Here is a 19,479-nt window from a genome sequence, read left to right as displayed (position 1 = left end):
CACCTGGATCTGTAGTTACAGACGGTGGTCAACAACCATGTGGGTGCTGGGAACTGAGCCCTCGTCCTCTGCAAGTGCTCTTAGCCAGTGACCCATCTCGCCAGCCCCCATTACCCAATTCTTAAAGCATACCTGAAGATTAGAAGAACATTATTTAGAAACAAAAGTTAGCGACCTAGTTATCTTGTTCAGAGGCTTACAGGAAGAGCAGACAGCTGCAAATTCCCTGTCCCACCAGAATGAGTATGACCTAGAACAAACCATATGCCTTCCCATGTCCTCTGGAAATAACAATGTAGATGCTCCCAGCCACAGCTAAAGACTCAAGGCAGGCAGTGCCTGTCTGTACAAGTTGATGAGTTCTACAAAAGAGTGTCTTTTATTGGAAGACTTGTAAAATTAAAATCCCAGCACTCCTGAGGCAGAGATAGCAGATCTCTGTGGGTTCAAGGCCAACTTGGTCTACAAAATGAGTTCGAAGACAGTTACACAGAGAGACTCATCTTAAAACCCTCCCTCCAAAAAATAACAGAATACATATGAACAATTTAAAGAATAATTATTAAGCCAAGGTAACCATCATCCAGGCAAACGGAGCACAACCAACGTCACAGGAGTGCCCAGGCCTACACACCTGCTGTATGCCTCTCCCTAACCACTACCCCTCTTCTTCTTCCTAAATAACACAGTTAACTTTGTCTTGTGTCTGATCCTTTGAGATACAGTCTCAATGTGCAGCCTAATGAGGTGACCCTCCACCTCAGCCTTTCAGGCACCGGATCACAGGTGAATACCAGCACAGCTGGGTCCCATGTTTAAACAGAATGAAACTGAGGTCTCCTACAGGTGGGCGATGTTTCTTTTGCACAACAGGATGTCTGAGAGACTCACTCATACCTCTCTGCGTTCTTTTCACTATTAGTAGGTATGCTTCCACTTGAGAGCCCCTGAGCAATCATCTATGAACTCATGCACATTCACTAGAATTCTCTAGAGATTCCTCAAAGATGGAAGTGCTGGATCCTTAAATTCCCTGGGTAACAGTAAACAACGCTCCAGGGTGGATCCATCAACACAAGTGAACACCAAATGGGGGAGAAAGAAAGTTCCTCCTCGAGTACCAATCCACAAAGTTAACTGTTATACACGGAAATAAATCCTAGAGACGATCCATTAGCATTCTTCCCTCAAAGCCTTTGAACTTGCTGTCTTTGCCCGGAAGACTCTTGTAGGTATATCCACAATGCTTCCTCCCTCACCTTCCTCAGAACTTTAGTCAAATGTTACCTTCTCAGTAAGACCTTCTCTGGCCACTCCATAAAACTGCAACAGCCATTCCCCACTAATTCCTACCCCAAGCAACTGCCATGACTATATAAGGAGCAGGGAATGTGTATCAAAGGATGTTCTTCAAATGTTATGATTAGAGAATGAAATATAATTCAGCAGGAGACCAACATGCATGAAAAGGCAGGGCGGCTCTTCCCAGTGTCGTACTGCAGTGAGAAGCCAATAAACAAACCAGTAGCAGAGGGGAGCGGAAGCAGAAGAGCACAGCAAAGACATGTCAACTGCAATCTCCCAAGACAGAGATAATCAAACCTCATAGAAATCAGTCAGCAGACTACCAAAAAATAACAGAGGATTCAGCCATGTGCCTTGCTCTAAATTATGTAAATAAAATGCTAAAAGAAATAACCAAAATCATAAGCCAAAGAACATGCCTGCTGGGCTAGACTAGAATTTTAATTGAATTCAAACATTTATGCAGTATCTCTTATTGCCAGATGCTCTTCAAATAATTAACTATACAACTGATTGCATTAAACCCACATGCAGAATAGAAGTTAATTTAATTGCATTATTTCAATTTTCTCCTCCAAGATCTTTTAGCCAAATAGCTGATAAGAATTAACTAGCCAGCTACATTTTTACTCTGTTTCTTCCTCCTACCTTGAATAAAAAGTGTTCATAAATTATAATTGGCCGAAGTGCAGGTAACAAAATGGAAGCACTCAGTTGACCAATACAATGACTTAGGGTTTGAGGTCTTGAGTAGTTAGAGTGGAATGCGTTTCAAATCCACAGCTAAAGGGGCTGTGCTATGAGCAACATCAGTTCACAGCACCAGACTGAATCTTGTGCTTCTGGCTTACAATTTAATACCCTTGCAATTTTTCCTACTCAGAATAGGTTCATCAATTATTATTCTTAGTTTAGCGCAGGCATTGGAACTTCTAGGCAAGGGCCAGCAAGAGAACTCGGTGTGTAAAGATTCTTGCTGCCAAGTCAGACAACTAAATTCTATGTCTAAGACCCACAGAGTAGAATGAGAAAACCAGGTCCTGCAGGTTGTCCTCTGACCTCTGTATGCATATCACGGCACAAGTATACACACCCATATACACACTCACACATACACTATAATATCTTAAAGCGATTTCAAAAAGTAACAAATGTCTATGCAGTCTTCCCGGCAAGCAGCCAGCACACACTGGAACTCATACCTGCAGAGCTCAGGAGGACACTGAAATCTGTCCCCCGCTGGGATTCTCCACTTTCATCACTGACTTCTTTTTCAGTATCTTGATATCGATCCCAGTTAGAGACAATCTTCCTTCTAGAAAAATTTCCTTGCTCGTCGTTCTCTTCTCCATGGGTCTCTGAATCACTGTCACCTTCCACCTGCAATCAATAGAGACAAAGCAATAGTCAGACAGTGGGATCCTGACCTTAGGAGTCTCTACAGTAAAGTAAGGAAAAGAATAGAATACAGGTTGTAACGCTAAAAAACTGAATTTGTAAATGAGGTGGGGATTCTAGGCAATATTTCCAAAGAACCTCAGTATATCAGAGCATTATCTCAGGGTAACTTTCTAATGAGTATGTAAAGGAAATCAGTACATTCTGCCTGACCTAGCCCCACTTAAAATGACTGTTTCATCTACTTGAAATAACTGAGGCTATAGGATGGGTAAGACTGTAGGACCAGAACCTGGCAAGATGACTTGGGATAACGGCACTTGATGCACAAGCCTGAGTCCCATCCCTGAAGCCATATGAAGAAGAAAGGAGAGATTAACTCAGGAAAGTTGTCCTCTGACCTGTGCATGTGTACTATGGCACATGGTATGCATCACACATGCACACACACACATTAATAATAAATAATTTTGATTATTTCAAAATAGAAATCATCTCTCCCTGGAAATTTAGGTATTTGCAAATGTACCTCACAAATATGTTTTAATGGGAATTCAACTCAGAGACATTCTTGAGTGTTTCTAGCCATGGGCATTAAAAGGAAGCATGCAGAGAACAACAGGTTGTAAGAAATCCTACAGTATACTTAGAAACGACTGCTTAATCGTTTCAAGAAATAAACCGCAAGCCAGTGAGAAAGATCAGTGGGTAAAAGCTTTTACTGCACAAGCCTTGTGCCCTGAGTTCAATCCCCAAAACCCACTGGAGTGAATCAACCCTTACGCAACATATGTGCCCACCTCATTGCCCTCCCACACATAATAACAATAACAATAATAATTGTGATGGGTTTGAAGAGATAACTCAGTGGTTAAGAGCACGGACTGTTCTTCCAGAGACTTGGGTTTAATTCCCAACACTCTTAGCTCATAAGCATCTCTATGTAACTCCAGTTCCTAAGGATCCAACACCTTCATCTGGCCTCTGCAGGTACTGCATGCATATGGTGCTCAGACATACAAGCAGGCAAAACAACTATACACGTTATTATAGGAAATAAAGAAATTGGAAATGAAAAATGGTGGTGTGATAGAGAAGAGAAACAGATTAAACAAATTTAATGGACTGGGGTGGGTGTCAGTGGCAGAAGGTCCTGGTTGATGAGCTTGGGTGGCAGTCAAGGGTAGAAGGTCCAGTTGATGAGCTTGGTGGCAGTCAGGAGCAGAAGGTCCAGTTGATGAGCTGGGTGGCTGTCAGGAGCAGAAGGTCCCAGGTTTCATCCCCAGCACATCACACACAACCCCAGTGGATTGACAATGTTAAGACTGGGGACTTATCTATGCTCTGATTCGAATAATCTAGCCAGAGGAAATAGTCATCATTAGAACAACTGAGGAAGACAAACAATAACTACTCACTTGACCTTATTAAGAATGAGCTAGTAAAACTATTTACTGTTTGATTCATAACGATGTAATAAATTTATAGTGTTCGCGTGCATTACGTGCAAATATTCAACCGTGTGTGAAAAGATATGGCATCTGGGAGCTGGTTCAAATAGTGCATGGAGAGGAATGGCAGCCGGAAATAAACTACTTACATGAACATTGCCGAGCTGGGGTGGTGAGCGGTGGGAATTCCGTGTACAGTTAGTCTCTGTGTTGTAGATTTGAAACTTTCCATAATAAAAAAAAGTGTTGCCCTTTATAGGGCACATGCATGTAGATTCTAAATACATAGTTCAAAGCAGAGTCCAAAAGATATAATATCCTAATATATCCAAGCCAACCGGCAATTAGCTTTATACAGCAGTTAAATATGAGTTTAAAAAACCCAATTAGTGGGGCTGGAGAGATGGCTCAGAGATTAAGAACATTGCCTGCTCTTCCAAAGGTCCTGAGTTCAATTCCCAGCAACCACATGGTGGCTCACAACCATCTGTAATGGGGTCTGGTGCCCTCTTCTGGCCTGCAGGCATACACACAGACAGAATATTGTATACATAATAAATAAATATTTTTAAAAAACCAATTAGCTAGGTGTGGTGGCACGTATTTATAATTCCAACATCACCATGAATTACAGGCAGCCTAGGCTACAGAGTAAGACCTGTAGGTAGGTGATGGCTTTGCGGGAATAAAGTCAGTTTTCTTCAAGAGTGTGGCTCCAGGTAGGTCCACCATGCTCCACTGGATGGCCCCACTACCAGGAGTATATGGTCAGTACAAATTGTACTCAACAGATTATTAGAAAGTAGGGGACGAAAACAGGGAGGTGAGGAGGATTTGGAAGGAGTCAAGGTCAAAATTGAGGAGTGAATAGAATCAAAATATATTATATGAAATTCTTTAAGAATTAATTAAAATAATTTAAAAAAACAACACTTTGCTAACACAGAAACAGGACATTTGCCTTGTAGAAAACGATAAAGACAAAAACTAAGATAAATTTTAAAACCCACATTTGAGCTATTGGTGTTTTATACACAAAGCCCTACAGTAGAAAAACCTCTTCTCATCACCGAGAGAGCACCACGACACACATAGGCCCAGTCCTTTCTTCCGTTATACTTACACATTTTATTAAGTAAGCAGGGTCTAACTTTCCATTTCAATACATTTCATTTTCTATAGCACACATACTATTTGAAAGGTTGATTCGGTTCTGTTTCTCAGAGAATCGAACTATGCAGCCCAGGTTCTTCTCAGATCCTGATGCTTCAGGCTTCAGTTTCCCAAGTGCAGGGTTACAGGCATGTGCCACCACACCCTGGCCATCCTCCTGAGTACTGAGGTTACAGGCATGTGCCACCACACCCTGGCCATCCTCCTGAGTACTGAGGTTACAGGCATGTGCCACCACACCCTGGCCATCCTCCTGAGTACTGAGGTTACAGGCATGTGCCACCACACCCTGGCCATCCTCCTGAGTACTGAGGTTACAGGCATGTGCCACCACACCCTGGCCATCCTCCTGAGTACTGAGGTTACAGGCATGTGCCACCACACCCTGGCCATCCTCCTGAGTACTGAGGTTACAGGCATGTGCCACCACACCCTGGCCATCCTCCTGAGTACTGAGGTTACAGGCATGTGCCACCACACCCTGGCCATCCTCCTGAGTACTGAGGTTACAGGCATGTGCCACCACACCCTGGCCATCCTCCTGAGTACTGAGGTTACAGGCATGTGCCACCACACCCTGGCCATCCTCCTGAGTACTGAGGTTACAGGCATGTGCCACCACTCCCTGGCCATCCTCCTGAGTACTGAGGTTACAGGCATGTGCCACCACTCCCTGGCCATCCTCCTGAGTACTGAGGTTACAGGCATGTGCCACCACTCCCTGGCCATCCTCCTGAGTACTGAGGTTACAGTTTGGTGCCACTACACCCAGGACACACAGACTACTTCTAGCCCCATCACTCCAAGACAAATTCCTTTACTGCTCGTTTCTTCTAGCAAGTTCCCAATGCTTTCTGCTCACTATCCTACATCACTGAAAGCCAGCACAAGCTCTCTTTGTAGTGTGTCCGTTTATTGACGAGGCCAGGACAGGGAGCATGCAGAAGAGTCTATCTTCTGTCTGTCTTCGTCTCTGTTTTTCGTAAATTTCTTGTAGATTTGTTTTTAGTTTCCAATGTTACCTAAATGCTCAGTCAAATATGTCTTGACAACAATGTACCATACACAGTCCCTGGGCAGTGTTATATCACAGTCAAATATGTCTTGGGTGCAATATGCCATACATGGTCCCCTAGACAGTGATATATCACATCAGTTGACAGACAAAGGGAAACCCCAGCACAACTAACAAGATGACTCAGAAGGGTCAAATGACAGGCCTAACGCACTCATGGTATAGATTTGTCCCTATTTCTATCCAGGACATTGCTTTAGTGCTACTCTGGCCCTCTGTAAATCATTCGTCCAACAAATTTCACATTAATCAATAATTCTCACCTAAATGAAACTGCAAAACTTTCCTAAAAGGATGGACTAAATTGGCCTTTCATGAACTTTTTCAGTCATTAAATATCATAAGCTTCATTACAAAAGCAAGAAAATGGTCATTTATATTAAAATCTAGAGATTACAAATACAACCTCAAGCCTCAAGGCTGCCATCTCCATAAAATTCTGAAGACCCAAAGATGCTGGCTGATTAAAGTTATTTACTGAGTTAATTCCACCACGTAAGTCAACTAATACCTGGGGCTGATGATAATGGGGGCGAGAACTAGAGCTGAAAGTGTTAGCAGGCTTTACTGTGGGAAAACCCAATATTCTTTTGTTGTCCCTATGGGTAAAGCTCAAAGAAGCTTCTCCAGTTAGCCTGAAATCTCCGAGCAGCTAAAGCACATGACAAACTGTGAGCCTGGGAAGATAATGGTCCTGATGTAAGACACAACTGTGGCTGGAAACACCTGAGAGGATGTTTCTGCAGGAAAACAAACACGGAAATGAAAGGCTGGAGACCTGGAGAGAACCAAGGGCCCTGATAGTATCATCATTCAGTAGTCACTGAGTGTTCAAAGCAGGCAGGCCTCCTGCAGATAAATGACTCTCTAATCTCAAATTAGAAGTGTCACCAAACTAGGATCTCATTGCTCCTACCTAAATGTGAGGGCCAGAGGAACACCCACCAGAGGAGAGCAGAAAGAAGAAATAAAGCATAGGAGACATTTGCCTCATTATACAGACATGGACACAGCACGTGGGAATACTGAAAAATGCAGTATTCCATAAACAAGGCGTTGCTTTTCTGTTGACATCACTTCAAAGCCACACTGGTCATTTCCACATCATGGGTTGCAGTGCTCACAGAGCAACAGAAGCCCAGTTAGGTTATTTACCATCAAATACTGCTGTGCTATCATCCCGCCCAGGGGCAACGCAAACCACACACAGAGGGTCTCAACTGAAATGAGTACTGCTTTACTTCTAAAAGGCAAGAGTCAATTTGACTTGAAGATGAAGATGAAGGAAGTCCTTCAGTAGACAACTACTCAGGGTGGACAATCTAAAATTCTTTATCAGCTCGTTGTGGTGCACACTTTTAATCCCAGCAACTCAGGAACAGAAAGGACGAGTCAGTGTTCCACTAAGAGGGAAGAGTGTGGCAACACTTTTATTCTCAGAACAGTAGGGTGAGCAACTCTTTGTCCACTGACACACAAACACCAACAGGAGACCAGGATGTAGCCAAGGTCTCTGCCACTTTGGAACAAAGCTCACTAGTTCCCAGACATCTGGCAGCATACCCCTCTTTTCTACCTGAGATCCACCCTGGATTATCTTTAGGGTTCACGTTTCCAATGACAGTCTCAAGTCAATTTAGACCCCTAATATGCATCGCCAAATGTTTCCAGTCATCACCCATTACCCAGGCCAGTGGATACTTCTATGTTTTAAGATAATTGTTGCAGCAGCACCCTACTTCCTGAAATAAAAATCTGTTTGGAGAGACTGGAGAGATGACTCATCAATTAAGAGCACTTGCTGCTCTTCCAGAGGATCTGGTTCCTAGGACCCAGGTTTGGCCCCCAGTACCAGAAGGCAGGTCACTACCACCAGTCAACTCCAGTTCCAGAGAATTCAAGGTCCTCTTGTGGCCTCTGTGAGAAGCTGCACATAGGGTACCATACATACACTCTGGCATACACACATATTCATAAAATAATAAATATTTAAGAAGAAAATCCACTTGGAGCCAAGCCAAGCAGCAGTAGTTCGTGTCAATACACTATACACTATTGCAATCACAATAGCAGGGCTTGAGAGGCTAAGCTAGCCAGCCCTGGATACAGAGTAAGAAACCTTGCAAAAACAAACAGCAAGGCCTAGTGGTAGGCTCCTGTTATCTGTCTCAAAATTAAAAGGAAGCTTAGGGTGTAGGTTAGTGACAGAGCATTTCTCTAGCATGTGAGAGACCCAAATATAATACCGGGACCAAGAAGAGAGAAAGGAGCGGAGGGGGAGGAAACCTGTGACTGTTTGCTAAACACTAGTAGTGTCTTTGTGGGCTTGTATGGGTTGCAGCAGGAATAAAGCTTGCAATAAACATGTAGAATTCCTTCCTCTGGTAATGGCAGTTCCCTTTTAAAACAGTATCGGTACCTTACAAATGACAAAGGGTTTGTTCTTAAACTGCTGTGGCACGGTGTGGCGCGGTGTGGCGCGGTGTGCCGTGGTAGTTCACACTTAGGAGGCCAGGGCAAGAGGGGTGCTCTTGTCCAAGAGTTCAAGGCCAACCTAGACAACATGGGAAAACGCACATCTCAATAATAATAAAATAGTATAACATTTGTTTCTTTTTCATACTCAGAGTTCTAAACCACTGCTTTTTCTAGTCTCTTGCTATCGAGATATTGGCTAAACTTTTCCCTCCTTAACTAAATCCACCTCCTTCCCAAATCCACCACCCAATCCATCTGGTAACAATTCGCCAACTCTTATGCCCAAGTTGAGACCCCCAGAGAGACCACCACCAGAATCCAGTCGAGTCCAGAATGCAAATGCAAGGTTTATTTCTGCATGCAAAATTCAACTCAGCTAGCTGGGAGTTCAAAGCCTCCACCCACGAAGCAGTGCAGTGAGGAGAGCTCCCACTCCTCATTTGGGGGTGACATATATATTACTCAGGGTCAAGGAGGCTGGTTTTGCTAGACACAGTTGTAGACTACCTCTGTACACCCTCTACTCCCTGTATGCGGCTACTTCTGCTTCTGTACATGCCCTCCCCCACCAGCAGTCACTCCTGCTTCTGTTTAGACCTGGGTGTCCATAGGTGGCTACCTGCTAGGAATATTTCGTGGTTTATACTTTTGAAGAGGTTCCTGCTTTCAGGATGTTGCGAATTTCTTGAACCCAGTCCTTAACCAACTCCTGATCAAGCAAAGTTTCTTAAAATTTCCCGTGTCCTTACACAGTAGCCTTAAAGGGGTGCTCACATTTCTCCAGAGAGATGAAGCGAAGCAAAGCGACCCTGCCAAATGCCATTCATCCATCCTGATCCAAGAAAGCTGAGCAGCTCCCCAAAGGAAGTGTCATCTCATCCGCTCCTCTGAAGGTTCTATCACTTAAGACTCTTCAGTAATGTCCCTAGTGCCATGTAGCTGTCAGTTCTGATAAGATGCCAATTACCAAGGTAAGTGGCTTCAGGAAGCCTACATGTCTAAAACTTTTAAAAATCCAGTTCCCTGGCAACACTTGCAAAACAAGGATCATGATGTCTTCTTGCAGTTGATACACTTCAACCAATGCACAAAATAGCTTCAACAGTCTTTATTGTTGAGACAGGGCCTCACTGGGTAACCGAGACTGACTTCAAACTCCAAATCCTCTGCCCCAGGCTTCCCAGGTGCTAGGGTTACAGACAAACACTGCCATGCAAGGTTTAGATTCTTCATTTTTTTTGTTTTTTGACAGAACTGGGGTTGAACCTAAAAAAATAAGGCCTCCCTCATGCTAGCTACATACCATAACTGAGCTGTACCTACTACCTTTTGTTATTTTTTTATTTTGAGGCAGGCAGGATCTCACTAAGATGCCCATGCAAGCCTTGAACTTGAGATTCTCTGGTCTAAGCCCCCCGGAGTAGGTACGATTACCAGCCAGCATCCCCAGGTTTGGGTGTATTAATTCTTTCAATGCTTTTGATTGAAGTTTTACTAGTGAGTAATACGGTGGAGTTGAGACAGAGTCTTGCTGTGTAGCCTAGGCTCGCCTCAAACTTAGCAGCAAGTCTCCCGAGAGCTGGGATTATGAGTATATGCCACCACGACCAGCTTCCTTTTCCATTTTGAAGGGAGCCTTTCCTACTAGTGGCTTTACAAGTTTCTTCTATACTATAAATCCAGGGAGACAAAATGGAAATTAGACTGAAACAATACTGTTTCTTGTAGAATATCCATTTTCCATTGACTTCTCTGGGCTTTAAAAATGAAATAAGGTTCAGGGAGGGACTTTCCAAGGTCTTATAGGCAGAAACAGAATGAAAATATCTTGAAGTGTAAACATGTCTCTTCACTGAGCAAAATATTACTGTGAAAACAATAACTTTCTCTGCATGTGGTCACCCATGCCTATAACCCCAACACTCAAAAGGCTAAGGTGAATCATTTCAAGTTCAAGGTCAAGTTGAGATGCACAGTAAATTCAAGGCTAACCTGGGGCTATAGAATGAGACTGTCTGAAATTAAAAAGAAAAAAATGTAAAATATCTCAGTACCTAAAGGCCTTGGGAAAGTTCTTATGATTACTGATAGAGAAGAGAGAGAGACTAACTGTCTAGAGCCAGAAACTGAACAATGCTGGAAGACTGAACTCAGTCCGATGTACATCCCCAAATCAGACATCTTTCCAAACTCATTTTCATTCAATGATCTTGTTTAACTTCAGCGAAGCCCTTAGAGAGTAGACAGGATCTTCAATATAATCAATTACATGAATACAGATAAGGTCTATTTGAAATAGATCCTACTCCCACTCCAAAACTTACCAACCACACAAATGAACAGATCTCGGACTCAAACACTTACTGAAATGCGTTCCAGCAATCACTGAAACAGTGATTCCAAGTCACATCAGACTAAAACAAAAGTCAACTGTTGGCACAAAAAAAAAAAACCCAACTTTTGAATGTTGGGTTATAGGCATGGGGGGAAGGGAAGGAGAAGGGAGGGAAGAAAGGGAAGAGAGAGAGAGAGGAAGGGAGGGAGGGAGGAAGATAGATAGGCAGGCAGACAAAACAAATGTAAGCTACAGCTCACTCTGCCTATTCTTGCTAAAGTTTGACTCCACCTTGTGCTAAGGTCCCCTCTCCTCACACCACCTAAGGGCTGAGAGTGAGCTACCATTCTTGCTGACCTTCCCTGGCACCCGAGTGTCTTCACGACGTGTCCCACCACATCATTTGAGCCCTTGATCAAATTATGATCATATTCTCCTCGAGGCAAAAGGCTTTAAGTATAACTACTACATCAAATTTCACAAAACTCAAATACAGTATCTACATAACATTTCCCCTCCTCTTGCTAAGGACTAAGTTGCTGCTCTTGCTCATGCCGGCTCTTACTGAGCCCTGCCACACAACCCTTCAGCTCTTCTTAGACAAAGGGCAAACCCAGTCTGACCAGCAAAGACTGTTTGATTTGCCATTTCACACAAAAGAAAAAGCAGATCTGGCAGAATTCTTGTCTTCCAAGGGTGACAGTCATTTACCCATGCTGACCACACAAGGAAGAAGGAGCTACTGTACCGAGTGTGTGAAAAGTCTCTGTGTAAGGGCTCTTCCCAGCCTGTGAAGCTCCTCTTGAATTTGTCCTCCTTTTCATTTTCCTTTGGTGGATGGTGTAGGAAGCACATGTCTGTTCTGTTTTGAGGGCTAGCTGCATTTGGTTCCTGTCAAAATCATTTCTTCCTCGAGAGCATTCACACATGGCACTAACGAGAGGAAGAGGGAAAGAAAGTGCTCACAGAGCTTTTAGAAGTGGTTCCCGAGGTCCGGAGAAACCAAGCAGCAACTGCTGCGGTTATATAGCAACCTCAGTCACAAGTATTTTGTAAGTAGAAGGAAAGGCGCTGAGTGTGTAAAGGCAAATGCACAAGGGATTCTTCAACCTCTTTTGCTACACAGTGCATGGCATTTGGTGGGTGCCTGCCTGACACACCCCTCTGATTAAACTGATCCTTAACTGCATGGTACCATGGCAATACATTAGAAAACCTCCTTCCCTTCCTGTTCCTACTGGAGCAAAAACTACAAATAAAATAAAATAAGAAAAGGCACGTTTCTGTGGATTTCAGGAGACCATTTCTCCTACAGCAGGACAGAGTCCTGCAATCTACCTCCCCCTTCTGCAGCTCTTTCTAAGTGTGACCTTTAGGAAGCTCTTCCAACACTAGGAAGGGAAATCTTTTAATTAAAAGAAAGGGCAGCAAAGATGCTGAGAAAAGGAGAAAGCTTTCACCTTACATTAGAGAAAGGTGGATTTTCTCAAAGCTCCTGATCCAGCAGGACAAAATGCAAATCCCAGGATCAGTGTGGTGGGGAGGTAAGGCAAGCCAAGGCCTGGAAGCTGCGCCTCAGTACAGTATGCCTTGGTAGTCTAGCACAGGAGTCAGCAGTGCCAGCCAGCACTGTGGCCTTATTTTTGGCAGATTATTGACCTCTGCTTCACAGAAATCCGAAGTAACATTTAATTCCACAATCCCTAGATCCCCACTGAAAATGTCTAAATACTCTTTAGGGAGAAAGTACAAATTAAATTCTGATGTTGTTTTCTTCTTTCTAACTATGAAGCTGCTGAACTTAAATTGCATCCTAAACTCTCAAGAGAAATGTCCTAATTTGCTCTATCTGTTGCTATGACAAAGACCATGACCAAAAGCAACTAGAGGAGGAAAGAACTTGCTTGGTTTACACATCCTGATCACTGTCCGTCACTGAAGGAGGCTGAGGCGGGAGCCGAAGGGAGCATGGGGGAGCCCTGCTTACTGACTTGCTGACTTGCCATGGCCCTGGCTTGCACAGCCTACTTTTTTATACAGTCCAGGGCCACCCGCCTAGAGTGGTGACACACAGTGGGCTGGACCCTCCCACATCAGTCATTAAGAAAATGTGAGGCTGGAGAGATGGCTCAGTAGGTAAGAGCACTGACTCTTCTCCCAGAGAACCAGGGTTCAATTCCCAGCACCCACGTGTCTGACATCCATGGCAAAACACCAATGCACATAAAATAAATAAATAAATAAAAATAAACTTGAAAAAAAAAGAAAAGAACATGTACCACAGACTTGTCTATAGGCCAATCTAATGGAAGCAATTTCTCAATGGAGGCTCCCTCTTCCCTGGTGACTCCTGCTTGTGTCAAGTTAGGGGAAAGAAAAAGAAAAAGAGAAAAAACTCAGCACAGGGAAAAAAGCTAAAAAAGCCAAGAGGAGTTAAGTTTCGGCAGAACAAAAACTAATGGTTCTCCTGCTTCGGCCTTCTGAGCGCCAGGATTACAGGCACTTGCCACCCGTCACACCCGGATAGACTTGTTCTTTAACATGAATGGAGGACTGGAGAGATGGCTCAGCAGTAAAGAGGGTTTAGAGTGTGTAATGCTTTTGCAGAGTACCTGAGTTTGGCTCCCAGCACACAAGACAGGAAGCTCACATCTGCCCACAACTCTAGCCCTAGGAGATCCAATACCCTCTTCTGGTCCCCATGGCATCAGCACACACTTGCTCAATACACAGACAAATCAATAAAAAATAATAATGAAATCGATGTGTTTTTAAGGATACAATAGTTGGGTAAAATGGGAGTTATGGTGGCTGTGGCACCAAAAAAGTCACTACACGTGTAAATTCTATGTCTACCATCCAGAAGACCGCACACTAAAAAAAAATCAACCTATCAGAAGATCCTAAAAATGCAAATGAAATTAACAACTCCCGAGTTTGCTACTTCATGTGTATTTTGTGGATATAAGTTCTACTTTGATTCTGGGCCCCAATATACATTAATACATAAAGTTACACTAACATTTAGAAACATGGCAACACTCCAGGCCTACAAGTCAGTGTCAGGAAACATTTCCATCTGGAAATGCCATGCTAAGAATAGAATACCCACAGCCACATTAAGCACATACATTTATCAACTGGTCTTGGTCCAGGCATGCATGCTGCTGATCAGGCATGGTAAACATCTCACATGTCTCAAAAGCAAGACACTCTCCCATCAAAAGTTTCCTCTGCAGGGATGGATAAAGCAAATCCGACCTATACACTCAACAGAATTCCTTCAACCATAAGGAAGGAGAAAGTCACAGCAACTGCAAGAAGATGGGCACAACTGGGGGTAATAAGAGCAAATCTAGCTAGTCTCAGAAAAAAAAATTATCATGTTTTCTCTCATTTGTGGTTCCTAGATTTTATAGACATATAAAATTATGTATATGTCTGTGAAACTATATGGAAGAAGGGAAACTGAGAAACAAAGGGAACTAACAAGAGCAGAAAGCAGGGAGAAGGGGTGGGGAGAAGTTCAGATTTATGTACTTGTAGGAAAAGGTTCTGGAGTAACGTAGGACAAGGGACAAATACTACACACAATAGAAACTCTTTAAGAAGAACGGAATTTTCTTTAAAACAGCATGAGGATGAGAAGGTGCTATTTCTCAGGTCTAGGGATAGCAGGGGTATAAACATCAGAAAGCATTCAATTGAGTAGTAAAGATCCAGTCAATGAGGCGCTTTCCCTGCGGCTGTTTGCCTGCTCTAAGCCAGGCGTGTTTGCTCCGTGAACATGCTCCTTGCCCCACCTACTGGTCACAGCTAAAATTGGCTTTGATTGCCAGTTTCACCTGGCTGAGCACAGTTCAAAGTGGGGCTGGTATCTAGGACTGGAATGTCTTCCCCACGCTAAGGACGGGACCCAGGCACACGTTCTCACACCTAGCTACACCTCCTGCCCTGGGCCTGGTGTTCTCTCTTCATTGTTTTGGAGCTAGGGGCTTTGCAGGTGGAGTTAATACAACTTTCATTTGACAGAGAAGTCAATTGCTCTTCATCTATTTGATTTGGTTAAAAGACACAATTTTATTTTTCTTGGTTTTGTTCTGTTTGTTTTTCTATGTGTAGGCCATTTGCTCAGAGGAAGGCGAAACGTTCTGTAAGCCTCCTCACACATGACCAGCTTCCTTTTGGGTGTGGTATAAACAGAGAAGCCATTCTTCAGGCCCCCTGCTCTGAGCACACCCCAATTTACAGATTGGTTTTCAACTCTGGTATTTGTTTCTTGGGGGAGTTGGTGTCCTGCTAGATCTGATGGCACACGCCTATAATTCCAGCCAGCTTGTAAGGCAGGAGGACCAAGAGTTCAAGGCCATCTCACGCTACAATATCATGTTCCAGGACAGCCTGGGCTGAAGAACAAGAGACCTCACCTCATACAATTGAAGAGAAAAGAAAAGCAAATCTTTTCAACAGAACTTGTGCTGTTGAAGTGCTGTCACGTGCACTTCTAAGTAACCCACACAGACTGGATCGAACACTTAATCTCGCAAAGAACACAAGGTTAAATGAACAGACATAAACAATACCAGCACAATTCTAGATGCCCAAGGAATTCCAAACACACATACATGAAAGTGTTCACTAGCTGAATGGTTTTAATTGTTCCCAGTCACAGATGATAACGATCCACTCACACTGGACAACACATAGGTCTCTATACACAGTGACTTTCTCACAAACACACATCAGTTAACAAAGTCTCTCAGTGTTGGTAAGTCAGTCTCATAATACAAAAATAAAATTAGAGAACTGATGATCTAAAATAATACATGAATTTGATACGAAGTCTTGTCATTCTAATTATACTTTATATTAATAAAATGCCTCTAACACTTGGAAATCGTAGCACGGGGGTGTGGAGACAGGAGAATCTAAAGTTCAAGGTGAGTCTGCCCTACGTGAGACCCCGTCTCAAAACAGAAACAAAATAAAACAAAAATGATTACATAGAAAGTGCAAGGCAGCTACTAAACAAATTCCTAGCATAAAATATATTACCCACGATAAATTTATGAAGAAAACGTGAGAAGAAATTATGAGTTTAAAAGTAAAAGAAACAGTTGGAATTGTACTGCTAAAATTTGTATTGATGTGATTTTTAAATGTATAAAGCCAATATCAAGTCACTGCAGTATTTAAGACCAGTCATTCATAAAAATAGTGATGCAGTTTTATTTTAACTGTTTCTATGGCTGTTGTTGAAATGCCATGCTGGCATCTTAATTATTGTGTAACTTCTTATAGACTGCCTCCTGTTCTGAGCTCTAGGAAGGTATGCAACCCCATACCTAGGGTTTATGTGGTGCTGGGAACCAAAGCCAGGGCGGTACACAAGCTATGCAACACATTCTCAACCCTTAAAATGCTTTCCTGCTCCTTGTTCTAATTAACAAGTGCACAGACTATCCTGGGAATTAGATATTTTAAAAGTATCTGAACCGTTTGGTTGTAAAAGATAGTAGATGTAAACGTATAGACATGGTATTATGCATGGCTTCCTCAGAATAAGTAAAACAGTTTGAGGATGAATTATCTGTGTGGATTATAGAAATATGGCTGGTGGAAAAAAGCATACCTCAAAACAGCACACTGTTAACAAGACACTAATGCCTACACAGTGGCCCGCAGTGACAAGAAAGAATGGCAAATGCCTTTTCCTCACAATGTAGCACAGACTGACTGTCCTGGAACTTACCATGTAACCTGGCTCAAAAATATAATCCTAAAGCAATTTTCTGTTGGGATACTTAACCACATTCAGCTTCTAGCCAGGACAGCTTCAGTCTTCCGGAAAAGGGAAAACCATTCCTGGAGGCTGTTGTTTGAGTCTGAGTTGAAGAAGCTCACAGGCACTACTGGCTGGCATGAGGTCTAGGGGACAGAACAAGACTTAGACATCTGCCAAGACTCGATGCGACACCAAATGGGGCTCTATGGCTGAGCATCTGAGCCAGACAAAGTGTGAGAGACTCAGCCTAGTGCCTTGTTTACTGCTCGGGCCAGGCAGTAGTCACAAAGAAAACAAAATGGCAAAATAAATATAAACAAATGCATAGGCCTTCAAAGTTCCACTTTCCTCAGCGCAGTGGCTCCTTACTGCATATAAGTAACTAAAAAGTGGCCAGCCTAGGGATGGTAGCACAGATGAAGGCCAGCCTGGGCTACACAGTGAGACTTTGTCTCACTCTTTTTTTAAGTGAATACATCTGTCATATAAATGTGGATCAGGAGCACAAAGGTCTGCTAACATTCAAAGAACTAAATGTGTTACCAGTGTCATTATATGGCTTTATAATTATATTTAAACATGAGGGGGAAGGTATGTGAAAACATCACTCAACGGTTATCTCCCGACCTGGTGTGTATGTGTGTGTAGTCTATCTAAGTGTGTATGCCTTAGTGTATGCTTACAGAAGTCAGAAGACATTGAGACTCTTCCTCCACTGCTTTCTGCTTTATTTATTTCAGACACTGTCTCCCACTGAGCCTGGAGCTTAGCCAGGCTGGCAGCCAGCAAGCTCTAGAAATCCTCCTGTCTCTACCCCAACCGCACAGCGCTGGGGTTACAGGTACAAGCTGCAATGCCAAGTTTTTAACATGGTGTTGAGAATCTGAACTCAGGTCCTCATGCTTGTGCCTCTTTTCAAACTGTACCAGAAGAGTGGGCTTTGGAGGCAACAGATCTATGTTGAATCCAGGCTCAGTGATCTTGAGATTAATTGTGAATTAGTAATTTAACCAATACTGTGAGTGACTTAGCTATGACTCGATGTACAAATCTCATAATTAAGTGTTCAATAAATGTTAATTACTTACTTTTATCTGCGGGAAAAAGGGGTAAAAAATCCCAAGGACGGCCAATAGGCTTAATTTCCTCCCTGTTAATAACTCATCAAGACAATTCACTTTTAGTCCCAGCACTTGGGAAGCAGAGGCAGGCGGATCTCTATGAGTTCGTGGCCAACTTGGTTGTTATAGTGAGTTCCAGGCCAGCCAGGGTTACATAGTACGATCCTGTCTCCAAAGTCTCAGCCAAAGTAAGAACACAAAAGAGGGGCATCTGAACCGAAAAGAAGGGACTTAAGCAACCCGTACTAGCAGAAGACATTAATTATGTATATTTTATATAATTATATACTTTATATATTATATTTTATAGAATTGTATATGGTTATATAAATTATATATAAAACAATACTACCAAAAAAATTAAAACTGATAAATTTAGAAAGGTTACAAAATATAAAATTAACATGTAAAATGTAGTTGGTTTTTTAATATAACAGTATCAAAATTGGTGAAAGTGAAAAATAAATCTAAATAAATAACCAATACCAGCGAAAACTTAAAATAAGACATATGTGAATAAATTTAGCCAAAGAAGTGAGTGATATCTGCAATGATTATTACAAAGCATCAATGGGAGCAACTGGAGAAGACACTAAGTTACAAGGTTTCACAGCCTTCCCGGTGCACAGAGGGAACTAGGCACTGTGTTTCACATGCCTGTGATACCCAAAATGATCTACAGAGTCAAAGCAATGCCCACTGAGATAGCCCGATATTTTTCACAGAACCAGAACAACCACTCCTAAAATGTCTTGAACAGAGGAATAAAAGTTAAGCGTTACAATACAAGACCTCAAAACACACTGCAAAGGGTAACAGGCTAACCTGTATGGTCCTGGTACAAAAACCTGGAGGTTCAAATGTGGTTTGGTAATATGCACTCCATCCCAAGCTCAGTCCCACCACTAAAAAGGAAGGGAGCGGGGAGCCAACGAGACAGAACAGAAAACCCCAGGAATCCATGTGCATATCCATACCCAGAAGACATAAACTATATACAAAACCAACCCAAAATAAATAAGAATTAAATATAAAACCTGAACCTTTGAAACTATCAGGAAAGACACTTCAGAACATTGCTCTGGGCCAAGCATTCTTTGGATTTGACCTCGAAGCCCAAACAACAGCAGCAACCTTGACGAATGGGATCACATCAAAAGAGCTGCACAGCAATTGGAGACAACCAAAAGAGTTGAGAACACCTGACTTGGGAGGAAACATTTACAACTGATCACCCAGCAAGAGATGGCTCTGTAAAATGGACCAACCTCAAACCGTTCAAATGTACAAAATCATGAGAACAAACTATTTGCCTAAGAGTATCTAGAAATTTCTCAGCAAATGCAAAAACAAAAAAC

The 19,479-nt window shown here is 42.6% G+C and overlaps 2 protein-coding genes and 1 non-coding gene across 3 annotated transcripts in view; 1 reads left to right on the top strand and 2 right to left on the bottom strand.

Annotated features, from left to right (window-relative positions):
- Window positions 1–19,479, top strand: part of Chrm5 (cholinergic receptor muscarinic 5) — a 56,220-nt gene that overhangs the window by 20,308 nt on the left and 16,433 nt on the right. The gene's annotated exons all lie outside the window — the stretch shown is intronic.
- The window catches only part of Aven (apoptosis and caspase activation inhibitor), a 139,138-nt gene that overhangs the window by 115,955 nt on the left and 3,704 nt on the right, over window positions 1–19,479 (bottom strand). Inside the window, exon 2 of the mRNA XM_041678996.1 lies at window positions 2,508–2,685. Within this exon, the coding sequence (XP_041534930.1) occupies window positions 2,508–2,685 (178 nt within the window). The remainder of the gene's footprint in view (window positions 1–2,507; window positions 2,686–19,479) is intronic.
- On the bottom strand, window positions 15,330–15,457 carry LOC121465905. Its single transcript, XR_005976697.1, has one exon. It is a non-coding gene; the product is annotated as a small nucleolar RNA SNORA11 (small nucleolar RNA).

Source organism: Microtus oregoni, unplaced genomic scaffold (genome assembly GCF_018167655.1).
Source record: "Microtus oregoni isolate MIOR12 unplaced genomic scaffold, Mior012 000031F_ref0000149, whole genome shotgun sequence".
Taxonomy (NCBI): Eukaryota; Metazoa; Chordata; class Mammalia; order Rodentia; family Cricetidae; genus Microtus; species Microtus oregoni.
This window is presented reverse-complemented; position numbering and strand designations above follow the sequence as displayed.